Raw genomic sequence first — 17770 nt, 5'->3', positions numbered from 1 at the left:
TTTCTAAAAAATCTGCCATGGGTTTTGGTCTCGTCCAAATCGTCAGCCGTTTGAATAGGAGCTTCTTTAGTGTTCACCTAACACCCCTTTGAATATTTGACGCGTTCGAATAATTTTTTTCTCATTTTCTACGTCTTCGTATGGTCACCCCCACTATGCAAACTGGCAGATTAATATATCACCGTTATCTGAAATACGTGGGGTGTATTGTAATATTAATACCTGAAAAGCACAAGTATTTCTTTCAGAATCTTATTTTTTCTTATCTTATTTTTTTAGTATTGTCAAGAAAAATGGCGCATTCGCCAGAAATTAAAAATGTATTACTGGTTGCCTGCACAACCGCAACGTATCCGCCAGAAATTAAAAGACTTTTTCAGGCGCCATCTTTTAGTCAAGTCGAGAAGTAAGGGAATCAGACAATAGAATTGTCTGGTATGAAGAAGTACGCTTTCCGAGAATTGGGGAAATTTCGAGAAGCAGTCAATAGAGTATATAAGCCGGAGCCATCGACAACTGAGAAAGTTTTTGAAATTTGAATATACCGCGTGGAAATTGAAAATCGGACAATTTGGTGAAGGAATCTTATAAATAGTTAGTTTGTTGTGTGTTATAAGTTAGTAATTGTGTATAAAGTGAGAAAAATAAATTCGTTAAGTATTTTATCGTGAGTTTTAATTAGTGGACCCACGGAATCCGTAACAATTGGTGTCGGAAGTGCGATTCAAGAGGATTTTAAGAAGAAATTAAGTGGATTGGAAGATTTTTAGACCGAATTAGAGTATTTTTATGGTTGGTACAAGGGAACAAGCGAAGAAAATGGAGGAAGTAAGCAAATTATTGGGCGATTTTATGGAGAAATTAGAAAGAGAAAAGGAAGAGGAAAAATTACGACGTCAAGAAGAACAAGACCAACTACAGAAAATGCTTATGGAGAATCAAGAAATCAGACAAGAACGGTTGGAGAAAATTGTAGAAAATCTAGAAGTGCGTCGCCAGAAAGAAAAACAAGAAGAACAGGACCGGCTTGAGAAAATTCTGGAAGGCTTAGAGGCGCGTCATCAAAAAGAAAGACAAGAGGAACAGGACCGGATCGAGAAAATTTTACAAGGTTTTGAAGTGCGTCGACAAGAAGAAAAGCTTGAAGAGCAGGACCGTATCAAGAAAAGTTTCGAAAAAATGGAAAAAAAGCAACAATCAATGTTGGAAGTACGTTGCCAGGAACAACAGAACCACTTCCAAGAAGCTGTAGAAGATCTGGAGGAGCGCCTTCAGCAGAAGATAGAAAGATTGGAGATGGACCTACAGAAGACCAAGGTACAAGTAAAGACACCTGGCGTTCATGGAACTGCGAACCTCAAGGCCCCGACCTACGATGGACAAACCACCTGGACGATGTACCACCGCCAGTTTGAAGCAGCGGCTGCTGCCAATGGATGGACTGACCAGGAGAAAGCAGCGGCACTTGTCATCGCGCTGCGTGGCCCTGCCCTGGAACTCCTGCAACTATTCCTGCAGCCCAACAGCAGGAATATCAAACTTTGGTCGCTGCACTGGACAGAAGATATGGCGACCAACATCGACGCCAACTTTACCAGGCACAGATCAAGACACGCCTGCAGAGGTCCGGAGAGAGTCTGCAGGAATTTGAAGCAGACTTACGTCGGCTGGTACACCTGGCATATCCAGAAGCACCGGAAGGATTTAGGGAGGAACTCGCTGCTCAGTGCTTTATCAGCGGACTGAGGGACAACGAATTACAGAGGGCGCTGCAAATATCCCGATTTTCCACCAGCAGCGAAGCACTGGTCAGGGCGCTGGAAATCGAAGCTGCCTTTAGCGCCATCCCTAGGCCGAAGATAAGATCGGTAACGGTCGAGGAACAGCCCGAAAGCACTCACAGAGGTTTGGAGGAGATGTGTAAGAAAGTCGACAAACTATGTGAGCTACTAATAAACAAGGGAGTCAACAACACCCAGACAGAGAACCAGAGAAGATTCCAGGACATAAGGTGCTTTAGATGTGGCAGGAATGGCCACATCAAACGGGATTGCCGCGTTCAAATGCGATCCCGTTCACCATCCAGAGAACGTAGGCACCAGGAAAACTAAAATCAGTCAATACTAAGGGGCGAGTATTGACTGGGGAGAACAGAGCCCCCAGGATTTTTTCCATTAGGAGTCTAGGAACAACCGCTGACAGCTTGGTGATCGACGGGAAAGTCAATGGAAAGGGAATTCGAATGACTGTGGATACTGGCGCTATGGTATCGTTGGTGCGGGCTAACTCAGTGCAAGGATTGAAGCTGATGTCTCTGGGAAGAAGAGTGTGTTTACGTACAGTTACGGGGGAAATGGCCGTTGCACGGGGAAAGGCTATCGTCGAACTGAAGTTAGGAAATTTGAAGTTTCAGCATAGCGTCTTAGTGGCAGATATTGAAGATGACTTCATCTTGGGCATGGATATGATTCGTCAACATGGATTTTCGTTCGATCACCAGAGAAATATCTTAAATATTGGATATGAAGAGTTCATGTTATCTCCAGACGAGGGACCAGGCAGAATGGATGTAAGATCAGCGGAAACTGTGGTGATACCTGGTAATACCGAGAAGATCGTATTCGGTAAAGTGGAGAAAATCGCTGGGTGCTGTGTTGGACTGGTAAAAAGTGGCGACAAGAAACAAGATAGGTACTTAGTAGGAAAGTCATTGGTGAACACCGACAAGAATATACCGATCAGAATTGCGAATGTTTTCCCGAATTGTGTCAAGATTCAAAAAGGTGACAAGATAGCCATCTGCGAACCTGTAAGAAGTGTCACCCGATGTGATGAAGTGTCGTCAGCTGTTACACAAATGGCATCCAAAGAAACACTAAAACATCTAGAACAGCCATGGGATCACCTAACATATGAGGAGAAACAGAAGGCTAAGCAGTTCCTGCGAAAGCATGGCGGTATTTTTGAGAAAAATAACAGTGGAAGAACGGATTTTGTGAAGCCCGGATTAATACTGGTCATGCTCAGCCGATTCGACAACGTCCTAGAAGAGTTCCCCTTTCCAAACAACAAGAAATGGAGACAATGGTAGATAAGATGTTAGAAGAGGGAGTAATCGAAGAATCATCAAGTCCATGGTCATCTCCTGTTGTTTTGGTGACGAAGAAAGATGGTAGTACACGATTCTGCGTGGACTATCGGAAGCTCAATGACGTCACTAAGAAGGACAGCTACCCACTGCCACGTATAGACGACACGTTAACCACACTGGCAGGTTCGTGCTGGTTCTCCACTCTCGACTTAAAGAGTGGATACTGGCAAGTTGGTCTGGACGAGGAAGACAAAAGAAAAGACGGCTTTTCTACAGGAAACGGACTATACCAATTCAAGGTCATGCCGTTTGGATTATGCAATGCTCCAGCCACTTTCGAACGTCTCATGGAGGTGGTGTTAAGAGGATTAACTTGGAAAACGTGCTTGGTTTACCTCGACGATGTATTGGTTATGGGAAGAACTTTGAGGAGCATTTGCGAAATCTAGAAGAAGTCTTCGGCCGCATACGGAATGCTCACCTGTACTTGAACCCGAAGAAGTGTAGCTTATTCCAGCGACAAGTGGAATTTTTGGGGCCATGTAGTCTCAGCAGACGGAATTTACACTGACCAGAAGAAAATCGCTGCAATCAAGGATTGGCCTAAACCTCGCGACAAACATGAACTTAGAAGTTTTCTGGGTTTATGCACCTATTACAGAAGATTTGTCAAGGGATTTGCCAATATAGCTGCACCCTTACATAGACTTACAGGTGATGAAGTCGGCTACGAATGGAACACCGATTGTGATGTAGCCTTTGGAAGACTTAAGGCGGCTTTATGTTCAAGTCCTATTCTAGCCTACCCGCAACAACAAGGGAGGTATATCCTGGATACCGACGCCAGCAATATCGGCATAGGTGCAGTGCTATCACAAGTGCAAGATGGCGAAGAACGAGTGATAGAATATTACAGTCGAGTTCTATCCAAACCAGAAAGGAATTACTGCGTTACCCGGAAGGAGCTGCTAGCAATTGTGAAGGCAGTTGATCATTTTCATAAATATCTGTACGGCCAAGAATTTTTAATTAGGACAGATCATGCGGCTCTCAAGTGGCTTATGGAGATGAAACAACCTGAAGGTCAAATAGCACGATGGCTCGAGAAGCTCCAACAGTATCACTTTACCATCCAACATCGTGCTGGAAAAATGCATGGTAACGCAGACGGTTTATCCAGAAGACCCTGTCAAACCGATTGTAAGCACTGCTGTAAAACGGAACAACGTGAAGGCACTGTCATGATAAGGAGTTTTAAACTTGGAACCGATGAACAGTGGACGACGACACAATTGAGGAAAGATCAAATGGAAGATCCAGACATCGGAGCAGTACTACGGCTCAAGGAAGGTAACGGCGAGAGACCACCGTGGCAGGATATTGCGGACAGAGGGCTCGTTTTCAAAGCTCTCTGGGCTCAGTGGAATTCACTGGTTATTGAGAATGCATTGTTAAAGCGCACATGGGAAAGTGCGGATGGCAGCGCAGTAACAGCTCAGTTACTGGTACCAAGGAAGAAAGTTACCCAGGTATTGGAAGAAATTCACGGTGGTAAAACTGGAGCCCATCTTGGGGTAAACAAGACCTTGAGCAAGCTGAGAGATCGCTTTTACTGGGTGGATTATTGCGAAGATGTCAAGAAATGGTGTAGACAATGTAAAATTTGTGCAGCCAGCCAAGGACCAAGCAGTCGATCTAGGGGAAAAATGAAACAATATAACGTTGGACTGCCATTAGAAAGAATCGCTGTTGACATTGCAGGCCCATTCCCTGAAACGCACAAGGGCAACAAGTACGTTTTAGTGGCGATGGATTATTTCAGTAAATGGCCAGAAGTTTTTGCCATTCCAAACCAAGAAGCATCGATGTAGCTGAAGTATTGGTCAATAATGTCTTCAGTAGATTTGGAATTCCCTTAGAGCTTCACACTGACCAAGGAAGGAACTTCGAGTCAAGACTGTTCCAGAAGATGTGTGATCTGCTTGGTATTCACAAGACTAGGACAACAGCTTTACATCCGCAGTCTGATGGGATGGTCGAAAGATTCAATAAGACCATTGAAGAACACCTCTCGAAAATGGTGGCCGAACATCAAAGAGATTGGGATCAACACATACCGCTGTTCCTAATGGCGTATAGAAGTGCAGTTCACAACACCACCGGACTTTCACCATCGAAGATTTTATTTGGTCGAGAATTACGGTTGCCTTGTGACTTGGTGTTCGGATCACCAGACGACGGCACCACAAATGTAGAGGACTACGCGGATGAACTGAAGGAAAGGTTAATGGAAATTCATAAGGCCGTAAGAAGTAAGATTACGCTAGCCAGTGACCGGATGAAAGCTCGTTACGACCTCAGAGCCAATTCTACGGGATTTCAACAGGACGATATGGTATGGTTATATAACCCACAGCGCAAGAAAGGGAGGTCCCCAAAGTTAACTCCAGCATGGGAAGGTCCTTATACAGTCATCAAGAGGATAAATGATGTTGTGTACCGGATTCAACGCAGCCCTAGAAGTAAGATGAAAGTAGTTCATCTGGATCGATTGAAGAGATACCAGACAGGAACCTTGATCGGGACGATCAAATTTGAGAAGGGGGCAATGTCAAGAAAAATGGCGCATCCGCCAGAAATTAAAAATGTATTACTGGTTGCCTGCACAACCGCAACGTATCCGCCAGAAATTAAAAGACTTTTTCAGGCGCCATCTTTTTAGTCAAGTCGAGAAGTAAGGGAATCAGACAATAGAATTGTCTGGTATGAAGAAGTACGCTTTCCGAGAATTGGGAAATTTCGAGAAGCAGTCAATAGAGTATATAAGCCGGAGCCATCGACAACTGAGACAGTTTTTGAAATTTGAATATACCGCGTGGAAATTGAAAATCGGACAATTTGGTGAAGGAATCTTATAAATAGTTAGTTTGTTGTGTGTTATAAGTTAGTAATTGTGTATAAAGTGAGAAAATAAATTCGTTAAGTATTTTATCGTGAGTTTAAATTAGTGGATCCACGGAATCCGTAACAGTATTTTCACAATACAAAAGGTCCTGATGATGCTCGAGTAAATCCCCATTATTAGCATCTTGGGTTCCTCGAGAATACCATAAATATCGGTTTGTTGATTACTTTAGGTGCAATCTGATGACAAAATTATTTGCTCACCGTTTGAATTTTTTAACATTAATAACTACAACTCGTGAATGAATTATTTTGTTGAGACATGATGTTTAGTTCTGGTATCTACCGTTCTAATTATAGGTATACATTAGAAAATAAAAATAATAAACTTTCGACATTTCAGTTAACTAAAAAGAAACGTGTAATAAGATGCATATTCATATACCTAATAAACATGAGGTTAAAGGTATGCATGGAAGAGGCTGACATTCCCCAATTCTATTCTTGTTGCATTTGCAAATCTTTAAGCATCCTTTTGGGTTATGTGGAATTGGTATTCGAACATACGAGCCATCTGGAACCTGAAAAAAAGGATAATAGAAAATGAACCGTGTGGCCGACGAAGTATTGACGAAAAAAGAAAGCTTTTTGTGTGTCTGTGTGTGTGTATTTTTGCAACTAAATAATTGGCCGACTGGAAATTGCATATCAGCGCCTTCAGAATTGAAAACAATGTATTCCTATGAAGCTGCGCACACATGCAATCAAATAGTCGACCGATCCATATAAGAGTATACTGTTTTCACTTCTGCAACAAAATAATCGGACTCGAAATTGCATGTCAGCGCCTTTTGTTGAGATCATATTTACCGATTATAGAAATATTGAGATAGACTATGAGAAAAAATTGTCATACATTATTAAAATATCATTTTCTACAAAATTATTAATCTTAATTGCAGTCACCAGGAAAATGTATGGGGAGATATAAAATCAAACGCCACAAAAACTACTTAATTTGTTATGGCGTTATTTTCATTCCATTCAATCAATTTTCTATTCATATTATCTATAAACTTAATATCATTATATTTCATACAAATGTTATACAAGGTGTTTCAAAAAACATGTACCATCTCTCGTGGAGAGATTCCTCATGTAAAAATAAGATATATTTTTCATATCAACATAGGTCCGATTTAGCTTTGTTTTGTAACTACAGGGTGTTAAAATCTTAATACTTTTTCGATTTATTATAATTTTCTTCCATGTACTTTTAGCGTTTCAAATTAAATTTTGAAGGTTAAAGTTACTAAAAGTGCGACATATTTTAAAGCTAAAAAAGTGTCGACATATTCACTAGGGACGTGCATATGGGTTATCAATGGAATATTTTTCTAAAAAAAGCATGTACGCCACTGACTTTTTTTTCTCTTGTTAGCGAAACAGTGTTATCAGTTTAATGCCGATTAAAAGTTGCTTCTTGGTATTTTGTCGATTTCGGCCTCCTTGATGAGATAAACGCAGTTTTATTAATTTGCCTTGATCCAAGTCTAATAGCAATCTTTAAAAAAATTGAATATCATTAACTTGTAAAAGTTAAAAATAAGTACTTATTTATTCCTCACTAAAAAATATGGAAAAAAGTTTCTATAAATATGGGTATGGAAATGCATAGTTTTAGAGTTCCAGGAAGTTGAAACATTTTAAAATTAGATATATTCTATTATCTTAAATACTATTATTTTTTTATTTGAAATTGCAGTCAGTTGGACTAATAGTAATAATAACTAAAAATAATAATATTTAATAATAAATTAGGTAAAATATATAATTTACTAATTTTATTTTTATTTTAATTTTATTAACCGTGATTAATAAATTTTGGCGCATTCACAATTTTGTCAACATTTTTTAAAATATTATTTGAAATTTTTTTGCTGCATTCACCATTTTGTCAACATTTTTTTGTTATTATTTATACACGAATATCTATAATATTTTCGTTTTAGTTTGGGCTAAAACACATTAAGTAAAAAAAGATACAACCAGTTTTCGATAAACACATCATTTTGCATTCCAGTGAAAATATAATTATAAATATATAATAAACATTATATACAGTGTCCCCCATAAAGTTGGATCCATATGGACGTTTTTTTATACTAGAGTTTAAAAAAAATTGTGGCAATCACTTCTGCTTTGAAAACAACTTAAAATGCACCAAGTCAAAGTTGACAGCTAACATCTGGGAGCTGTCAAATACAAAATATTTAAAAGAAATTTTTAAAAATTGGTTAAATTATTATTATTTTAAAAAGGGTGACTAAAAAAATTATGTTTTACTTTTGACTTGGTGCATTTTAAGTTGTTTTTAAAGCAGAATTGATTGCCACAAAAAGTTTTTTTAAACTCCAATAATACCAAAAAAAAACGTCCATTTGGATCCAACTTTATGGCGAACACTGTATTTATTGAAGGGCTTCCCCGAAAACCGTTGTAACCGACATTTTTTTCAAAATAAGGAATTCAGTGAAATAAGTTTGTAATTTTCATAGGTATAACGTTTTTTCCTCGGTTTTTTCACTGAAATTTCGATATTGAAAAAATTTCAATATTATTATATTCATATATATTATTTATATAATTCATATATTATTATATAATTTCAATATATATTATTCAATTATTACATTAATTATTATTACATTAATGTTTACTAAGCAATATTAACCAAAATAAATTTGACTTATTTATATTACTAACCTTACTAATTTTTTTGTTTCAAATTGCACACCAAGTCATTGATTGGGTTCATTTTATAACACATACATACACACAAAACAGTTTTAAAATACAACAACAAAACAAACAGCAAAAATTAACAAGTTAAATCAACAAAAACCGTTAACAAACAACAATAAAGAATCAACAACAACTTTACAGTCTTTACACGGTTAATTACTCGCCGAAGTAGCCGAATATTAGCATAAAGGAAGACGAAGCGAACTGCCGAAAAACTTATTCACTTCGGTCGCCGATAAAAAATTTCGGGGCGGGAAATTTACATGCTGCCGCTGACGTCACGTTACCATGGAAACCGTGCAGCCGCTCGGCTCACAAATATTTTCTCTTTACTTGTGGCATCGTGGAAACGTAGGCGCGTGCGGGCCAATAATGCTACTTTTTCAGCCGGAATTAACCATGCGGTGGACCTATTATGCAGAGGTCCGCCCGGAAAAAAAAATTATAAAATATTACCATTTTATTATTTAGATTTTTTCAGACATGTAAATATATTAAACTAAATTAATATTTTAATCAGTAAAGTTTTTTCTTTAATTTGAGTATTTTTTTCGGTGAAGTGCCCCTTCACCTACTGCACCTGACGAGCCGCCACTACAACAAGGAGGTTGAATTCGACAAAATATCAAGAGATAATTTTTAATTGGCATTAAACGGCCTATACAACTTTTATATCAAAAGAAAAAAGTCAGTGGCGCACTTTTTTTTTGAAAAATATTCTAGTGATAACCCATATGCACGTCCCTGAAGACACTTTTTAGCACTAAAATATGTAGCACTTATAGTAACTTTTACCCTCAAAATTTCATTCGAATCACTAAAAGTACTTGGAGGAAAATTATAATAAATTGAAAGATTATTAAGACTAACGCCCTGTAGTTGCGAAGCAAAGCAGCTATGTTGATATGAAAAATAAATCATATTTTTACATGAGCGAGGAATCTTCCCACGAGAGATGGCACATGTTTTTTGAAACACCCTGTATAAAGTCTGTTCAATAAATCAGGAAAGATTTCAACAGACCACATCCAAAAGATGACAGAATGTACAATTTTCTTTTGAGTTAAAATGACAGACAACAATAATTGTCACTGTTATAGGTATCCACTCGTTGTACATATAGACTTATAGACGGAGAGCTGACTACATAAAAAAAACCTTATCATCGTTACATGGCTAATTTTTCTTGTGAAGTATCCTTTTGTGTAGCCATTATGAAATTGTCATATCTGCCAGCGCGATCCTGGGGTTCTAAGGGGTGGCGGCAAATGGAAAGGATGAAATGTTGACACTAAAAATATTATAATATACACGTGTTATAATTGCAAAAATAGCTTTTATTTATTATTAAGAAACGTGGAAAATTGTTGGCAAGCATTTTCCTCGTGGCTAAAATGCCGACAGACAACGCCAAAGAGGCATGAAATTTGACAAAAAAAAAATAATCGCATACATGCATGCCGATTGGTGGAATATGTCATGTTTATTTATTTAAAAAGACATATGCAAAAGGGCAGACAAAAAAATTGTGGTTCAATCAGCGTTAGACAGTTATCAAAAGCGCCGTCTTACTCTACAGGGTGAGTTTAAATTGGGTGTGAGTAAATAATTTTGTGAGGCACCTGTTTTTTTCTGTACTTGCATCCATTCTTTTAGTGTCGTAACCATAGAGTAAAGCCGTAAGCATGATAGGTTAAGAAGCAATTATAACGTGGGTAAATTTGCGGTAAACAGGCAGTTCTAAAAAGTTTTCTAAAATATACAGTAAAATTTAAAAAAATGCACGATTTTCTACATTTTTTTTGCGAAAAAGAACCTCATGTGACGTGTTTTTGGGGTCGAAATATATCAGCCCTAAAATTATTTGCACTTATTTAAGACCCACCCTGTACCTATAAGCGTTTTCATGTCAAACGCTCGTCGCGTTATCAATTGAAACATAATACATGAAAAATCACAGAACACACTATGTAAATCTACAAAAATTTTACGGTGCAGATATCGACTCAGAAGAAGACTCGTTTGCGAGAGCGAAGATCTGCAGTACGACGAGTCAGATACATTAAATAGTGAGACAGAATAGTAAATGTATGATATCTGTTATTGAAATAATAAAAAAAATATATTTATAATATTATTGCGTATGCATGATTTATCTATACTTAACTGAATGAGACGGCGAGCGTTCTCTGAAATCGCTAGAGTAATATTGCGCTTTTGATAACTGTCTGCCGCTGATTTTGCCACGATCTTTTTGTCTGTCTTTTTGTATACGGCTTTAAAAATAAATAAATATGACATTCCTCCCATTGGCATGCATGTATGCCATAATTTTTTTTACAAAATTTCATGCCTCTTTCGCGTTGTCTGTCGGCATTTTAGCCACGAGGAACATGCTTGCCAACAATTTTCCACGTTTCTTAATAATAAATAAAAGCTATTTTCGCAATTATAACTCGTCTACCTTATAATATTTTTAGTGTCAAAATTTCACCCTTTTGATTGGCCGCCCCCGCTTTAAGCCCCGGGATCGCGCTGGCAGACATGACTATTTCATAATGGCTACACTAAAGGATACTTCACAAAAAAAATTAGCCATGTAACGATGATAAGGGTTTTTATGTAGCCAGCTCTTAGACTATTAGTCAATATCTTTTATTTGACAAACTTACCATGTATTGAGAAACTTCACCTAATTTACAACCAGGTTGACAAATATAAGGTTTACAATTAATTCCATGAATACAGTTTTTATTAATGAGACATATCTCATTATGTTCACACGGGTTACCTTTGCAAGGACTTGATATTTGTCCTAAAATTTAATATTTACATCTAAATTTACTCATATGTGTTTATAGTACTGGTTACCTGATATTTTTTGATAAGTTATTGCAGATGGATAAAGATACTCATGTAACTTTATGCACGACATATTAGGATCATCTGGTGATAAGGAATCACAGATAGATTCTGCTGAATATACTGGTGATATTCTTGACCAATCAACACATTGGGAAAGGATTTCTAAGCACACATCTCTGCATATTTGGTTGGCGTGGGAATGCCTAAAACAGCGATGCTTTTGGGAAATGTCAGTTATTTTAACTTTTTTACTGTATTCATTGTGAAGATGTGAAAAGAGCTTTTAAGAAAGTGTACAACAATTTAATAAAAATTTTTGAAGCTCTGCTAGAATAGGAGATCATAATTTTTATAGAGATAAAATTATGCCCGATGGTCACACTCTATACAAGGTGCTACATATTCGAGGTACGAGCATTAGTATCTCGGTAACCGTAATAAATACGAACGCGGTTAAATTGGGGCAAAGTTGCGCTTTGCGATGTTCACTAAGATACCATGAAAAAAGTTTTAAAAATTTCAAGGTTTGCTGAGTTTTTTTGAAAAAAACGGATTTCTTTGAAAATCAGTTTAATTTTTTCCTATCGTTACTTTTTAGAATATAAAAAAACTAATTGCACATTCTCATAGCCACTTTATTAGAGCTATCTTATAGTATTTTTAGATTTTCAAATTAGCTGATAATTTGTGAGATACAGAGGCCAACTTAATTTTTTTAAATATGGACCTGCATTTTTTATTTCAGGTTCTGAAAGACCTCGGTCTCCTGAGTACAATGATATGCCACACTTAATATTTTTGTTTGTTTCGGACATTTGAACACGATTTATTTAAACTAATTTCAAGCCCGACTCTGTTTTTTTTTTAATATTTAATCTATTCATCATTAAAATATTGATAAGCTTTCAAACTTAACAATGACGTGGCGTAAAACATTGAATACGGAAAATCAAACGCTATAAAATAATATAAATATAATATAATATATTATAAATAATCAAATCATTTCCCCGGAAGATGGATTGGAAATGGTAGAGCAGTATAATGGCTAGCGAGGTTCTGTCACGAAGGGGGGACATTACTTGACGGCATTTGTAAAAGTGAAATTAATACATCTTAATACTCAACATTTACAATAAAAAGTACAAAATGCATTCGGAAGTATAAGAAGAAAGTTCAAAGAGCTTTCATTCAAAGAGCAAATAAAATTGAACGAAAAATAAATTTTTGCAATAGGGAGGGGGGTAACATTTTCGAACATGTAGAACTAGTTTATAGAAGTTGATTTATTATATAATCAGACTTAAAATTATTTTAAATAATAATTAAATAGTTTTGTTGTTGTTAAGGTACCCAAAACAAAAGAAAAGTATAGTATTGTGGCATATCAGTGTACTCAGGAGACCGAGTTATTTCAAAACCTAAAATAAAAAATGCAGCTCCGTATTTAAAAAAAAATAAGTTGGCTTATGTATCTCACAAATTATCAGCTAATTTGAAAATCTAAAAATACTATCAGATAGTTTTTGATTTTCTAAAAAATAACGACAGGAAAAAATAAAATGGAATTTCAAAAAAATCGGTTTTTTCCAAAAAACTCAGCAATCCTTGAAATTTTTAAAACTTTTTTGATGGATTCTTGGTGAACATCCCAAAGCGCAATTTTGCCCCAATTTAACCATCTTATTCGGTTATACGCATATATTACGGTTACCGAGATACCAATGCTCACCCTGTATAGTATCAGATTTAAATATCTATATAAAAATATGTAAATTTACACACAGTGTAAATTTTAATTAAGGTAGCTTTTATTCGAATTTTATTATTTGTTCTACATTTTTCGAAAATGCTAAATATATTAAAAACCTTCAATTTTTTTATGAACTTCTTTAATGAAACGAGAACCAGTTAATTATGTATAGGTTATTCTCATTAAAAAAATATAACTTTGATATACAGGGTGGCTCGTTACTGTGAGGAAGTTCAATATCGTCGTTGACAAAAGTATGAAAAAAAGTTTTACATAGGTGTTGCATGTTCTAAAAAGATAGTGGTGAAAATATAAATTACGTACTATACGCAGAATTTTATGCTAAATCTGTACATAAAAATGGGAGGTGCAATTTAAAAAAAACTGAAAACTATATCATAACTTTTTTTGCGACATAGACTTTTTTGCGTATACAGGATATACAACAAAATATTTTAGGATATCCCCTTTATAAAACATGCAACACCTGTATACAACTTTTTTTGATATATTCGACCACGACTAACGATGACGAACTTGGATTTTCTCACACTAATGCGAGCCATCCTGTATAAGGTTTTTTAAACACTCAGCCCGCGGTTGACACGGCTCAAGTGTACTTGAATAAAATACACTTGAATGCTGCCATATAAATATACTTATGTGGCAGCATCCAAGTGTGCTTTGTCTAAATAAAGTTGGATCGTGTCAACCATAAAGTAATAAAAAAAATTTACTATCTTTCTCTATGGTGTCAACTCACCTTTAAGGTGTGATTTCCTAGCGACGCGACGTCTGGCAGCCGCGTCTCGCCGCACACTGGTTCATTTTTATGAACGTACGTAGCCAAAACCTATATTTTATTAAATGAAAAGTAATGTATAACCACAGAACAGATACAAATCTGTTCTGTGGTATAACTTTATAGGAAAACAAACCAGTGCGCGGCGGGCCGCGGTCTCCAGACGTCGCGTCGCTAGGAAATTAGACCTTTAGAGAGCCTACGTCTTGAGAGGCGCCATCCCGTTACAATTACGTGTATTAGAATATGGGGTAGGTGTTTCTGATACGGGTAACATTATAAACAGAGGCTGCTCATGCGTTTTATGGTTAGTATAATATTCATGCTGATCGTGGTACGATTAATGGAAAACATCTGGATATTTGGCTACTGAAACAAAAAACTTTATAAAACCACAGATTATACAGATTATAATCTTTGTTTTTTCTTTATTGTTTTTCGTGGTTCCAATTTTCGGAATCGGACACTAGTTAGGTGACTAGTTTGCGCACATAGCACGCCCACTTATTGCCTCTAAAATTGTGCACAGCGCCTGACCGGCACAGTTATTAGAGAGATATCGGAAAACCGAATAGCGTCATCCAGTATTTACGCGGACTTTATCATGGTTACGATATGTGCGAGTCAATTTCTAACGCAACCCGCTAATAACGTTACCACCTGACGTAATTTGCGGATCAATATTACACCAAGCGCTCTTTCTAAATAACCTCTGATAACCTTTAAAAATTGCTTAAATGGGCATGTGCGGGTATTTGACAAACGGAGCCGGCCGGCGAGATCTTTTATTTTAGGTTATTTTTGAATTGTTTTGAATTATTGCTTTAGTTTTATTAGGTATTTGATATTTAAGTAGCTGGGATTAGTTTTAATTAAATAAATATGGCCCAAAATATGGATTCCACCTCTTCCAATACCTACTAAAGAACCTATAAAGAATCTTAGGTTTACAGCAGATGACGACTTAGCCCTTCTAAGAGAATTTGTTGCTTGTTGCCCTAAACCCACTGGCAGACGTTGAACAATAAAGCACTGAAAATAAGCACTTTAGCCCGTTAGTTTTAAAATACCTAGTAAACAAAACAATTTCAAAGTTTTAAATTCAAAGTTAGGTTAAGTTTAAATAGCGGACGCGACGCGATCAGAATTCTTTCCGATCCGATAACTATAAATGAAGAGAGTTAATACCACCTCACGTAAAGGAAATAACACCTGGCCTTATTAACGTCCATGCACGCCTATTCGGTTTAGCGATATCTCTCTATTACGCTGTTTATTGTTATTTTACGCGAGTTTATTTTTGCGCACAGGAAATTTGACTCGTTTGCACATCGTCATAAAAAACAATTTTCGTACCACGAATTAGGGACAAGATTTTTATCTGTATACTTATAGGATACCTAATCTGTGATAAAACGTTAAAGTAATTTTCATTGCTTAAACAAATTTGCTTACAAGTAAAAATCTACTGAGAAGATCATTTCCATTTATTCTAAACTCAGTCGGAGTGGTATTTTACAAGTACTGTTATCATATTTGAGTTTTGTGTTTCATTGGCCAAATATCCAGCATTTTTCCAATAGAAATCACGCCAAAAAGGTGTAGATGTTACTGTGAAAGTTTGAAATAAGTGAATGTTAACACCGGTCAATGTCGATCGTAGATTAAGAATGAAAAATATCGACACAGATAGTAAAAAAATTGGTGGTTTGGTAAAAGACCGAACATCTATTAATGTATCACAAATTCGGACTTTCACCTTTCTATATCTACAACCACAAATAAGCTCCGGTGAAAGTTAGAAACTAACGGTTATAACTACAAGCTGATATTCACAAAACGTCACAATTCATCTTCAATGCTCGTGCATCTTACGTCAGGGAAAATCGTATTTAAAAAAATAAAGCATCACGAAAAAAAGCTTGAAACCAAAGCAATCAAAACTCAGTTGAACCAAAGCATTTGATTGCTTTGGATTCAACCTTTTTTTTCGAAGTTCTTTGTTTTCTTGTAAGTAAGATTTCGCCTTGACGTAAGGTGCGCAAACATTGAAGATGAATTGTGACATTTTCTTAATAACCGCTTGTTTATAACTGCCTTTTGTCGGTTTATTTTTTTGCTTCGCTTTTGTCGCTCTTATGTTGAACAGCATGTACACTATGCGAAAAACTTTTCGAAACATGTCAAGGTCGCATTTCGTCGCCCGACTTTGACGCATTTCGATTTATTTCCAATTGTCTTGACCCACTTCGATTTGCCTCGACCTACTTTTGATTCTTAAAAGCGCCTGAAAACTACTCGTGAGGAGGGTGTGGGAGGATTTTTTTGGTGTTTTTGTTGCCTCGTTCAATTTTGTTTTGTTTTCAGCTATTTCCAAAACGTGGCGATATCTGTATCCGAGGCAAAGGATTTTTTTCATAAATCTCAGTGAAATACGTAATCCTAGACGTTCCTAAAATAGTTATTTTGTTACTATGATATTTCGTTAATTACATCCCGTTTTATGTTATATTGATATATATTCCACAGAATTAATATTTGAACACGCGTTTATTATGTGTACGTATAGTAGATATTTAGAAACAAACCTTTCCACTTGCTGCAGGAATATAATTACAATATTTTTATGATTTAATTTTATTATAATGAATTAGTATATAAAATTGTATATGATATGTTTGTTTAGAGCCTTAATTGATTAATATAACAGCAGTATTGCTTAATGAGTAATACTGGTAACATTATCAATATATCCGCTTGGGAAAATTATTAATTGACCCGATGTTAACCAAAGTATGGTTCACGGACATTATGTAAAAGCAATGTTCTTTTATTGTACTTAAGAGAAATTTCTAAACGATACCTTTATTAGCACCCAGCATGATTTGATATAAATCCATTCAACTATTATTTATTATGCAGGGATTAAACAATTACAATTAAAACTAGAAAAACAAAACCAAATTCGTAAACTAAATTTTGCTACAGACTGCAGTATAAATGTTACTTTACCATAACCAGAAATAATAACCAGAAATAATAAATAATTAGACAATTTTTCAAAAAAATGTGTGTATATTTTGTTCATGAGGTGCAATACCGTGGTTTATAAACCGATAAATGGTAGACCGCTAGTTATAATTGTAATTAGTAATATTAGGCAATGATTAAAACTAAATATTTTTGTGTAACCCTCGAGGAATAGGCAATTTAATTTACCATCGGTAACTGTTTTCATATCAGTTTTTCTATATTTACTTATTTTTCTGAAGCCATCACAACGTTTAACCTTGATTGCCTCGTGCTATTTCACTAAACAGTACGATAAATATAAGCCCGTGTTATAAAAAGACCCGCCGTGATTGGGTGTTAGATTAACAATAAAAAACTAACAACCAATCACGGCGCGTCTCGGTCACTTTCAGGAAACGTGAGAACTAATTTTTATAACACGGGCTTATATTTATCGTACTATTCCAGAAATATTTTGCGAAATGTTTTACGAAATATTTCCAGAAATATTTCGTAAAACATTTCGGGGATACTACAA

The 17770-nt window shown here is 36.1% G+C and overlaps 1 protein-coding gene across 2 annotated transcripts in view; it reads right to left on the bottom strand.

Annotated features, from left to right (window-relative positions):
• LOC115885815 (reversion-inducing cysteine-rich protein with Kazal motifs) overlaps positions 1-17770 on the bottom strand; it is a 181603-nt gene that overhangs the window by 15781 nt on the left and 148052 nt on the right. The window contains exons 10-12 of one of the 2 annotated variants that reach the window (XM_030904839.1): positions 11672-11868; positions 11473-11615; positions 6441-6576 (exon numbers count right to left, since the gene is read on the bottom strand). In XM_030904839.1, the coding sequence (XP_030760699.1) occupies positions 6441-6576; positions 11473-11615; positions 11672-11868 (476 nt within the window). Of the gene's footprint in view, positions 1-6440; positions 6577-11472; positions 11616-11671; positions 11883-17770 lie in introns of both variants that reach the window. The other variant, XM_030904840.1, reaches the window with a different exon arrangement.

The sequence above is a fragment of the Sitophilus oryzae genome, unplaced genomic scaffold (assembly GCF_002938485.1).
Source record: "Sitophilus oryzae breed Bouriz unplaced genomic scaffold, Soryzae_2.0 scaffold_41_pilon_pilon, whole genome shotgun sequence".
Lineage (NCBI taxonomy): Eukaryota > Metazoa > Arthropoda > Insecta > Coleoptera > Curculionidae > Sitophilus > Sitophilus oryzae.
Note: the sequence above shows the minus strand (reverse complement) of the source record. Positions and strands in the feature narration are given on the sequence as shown.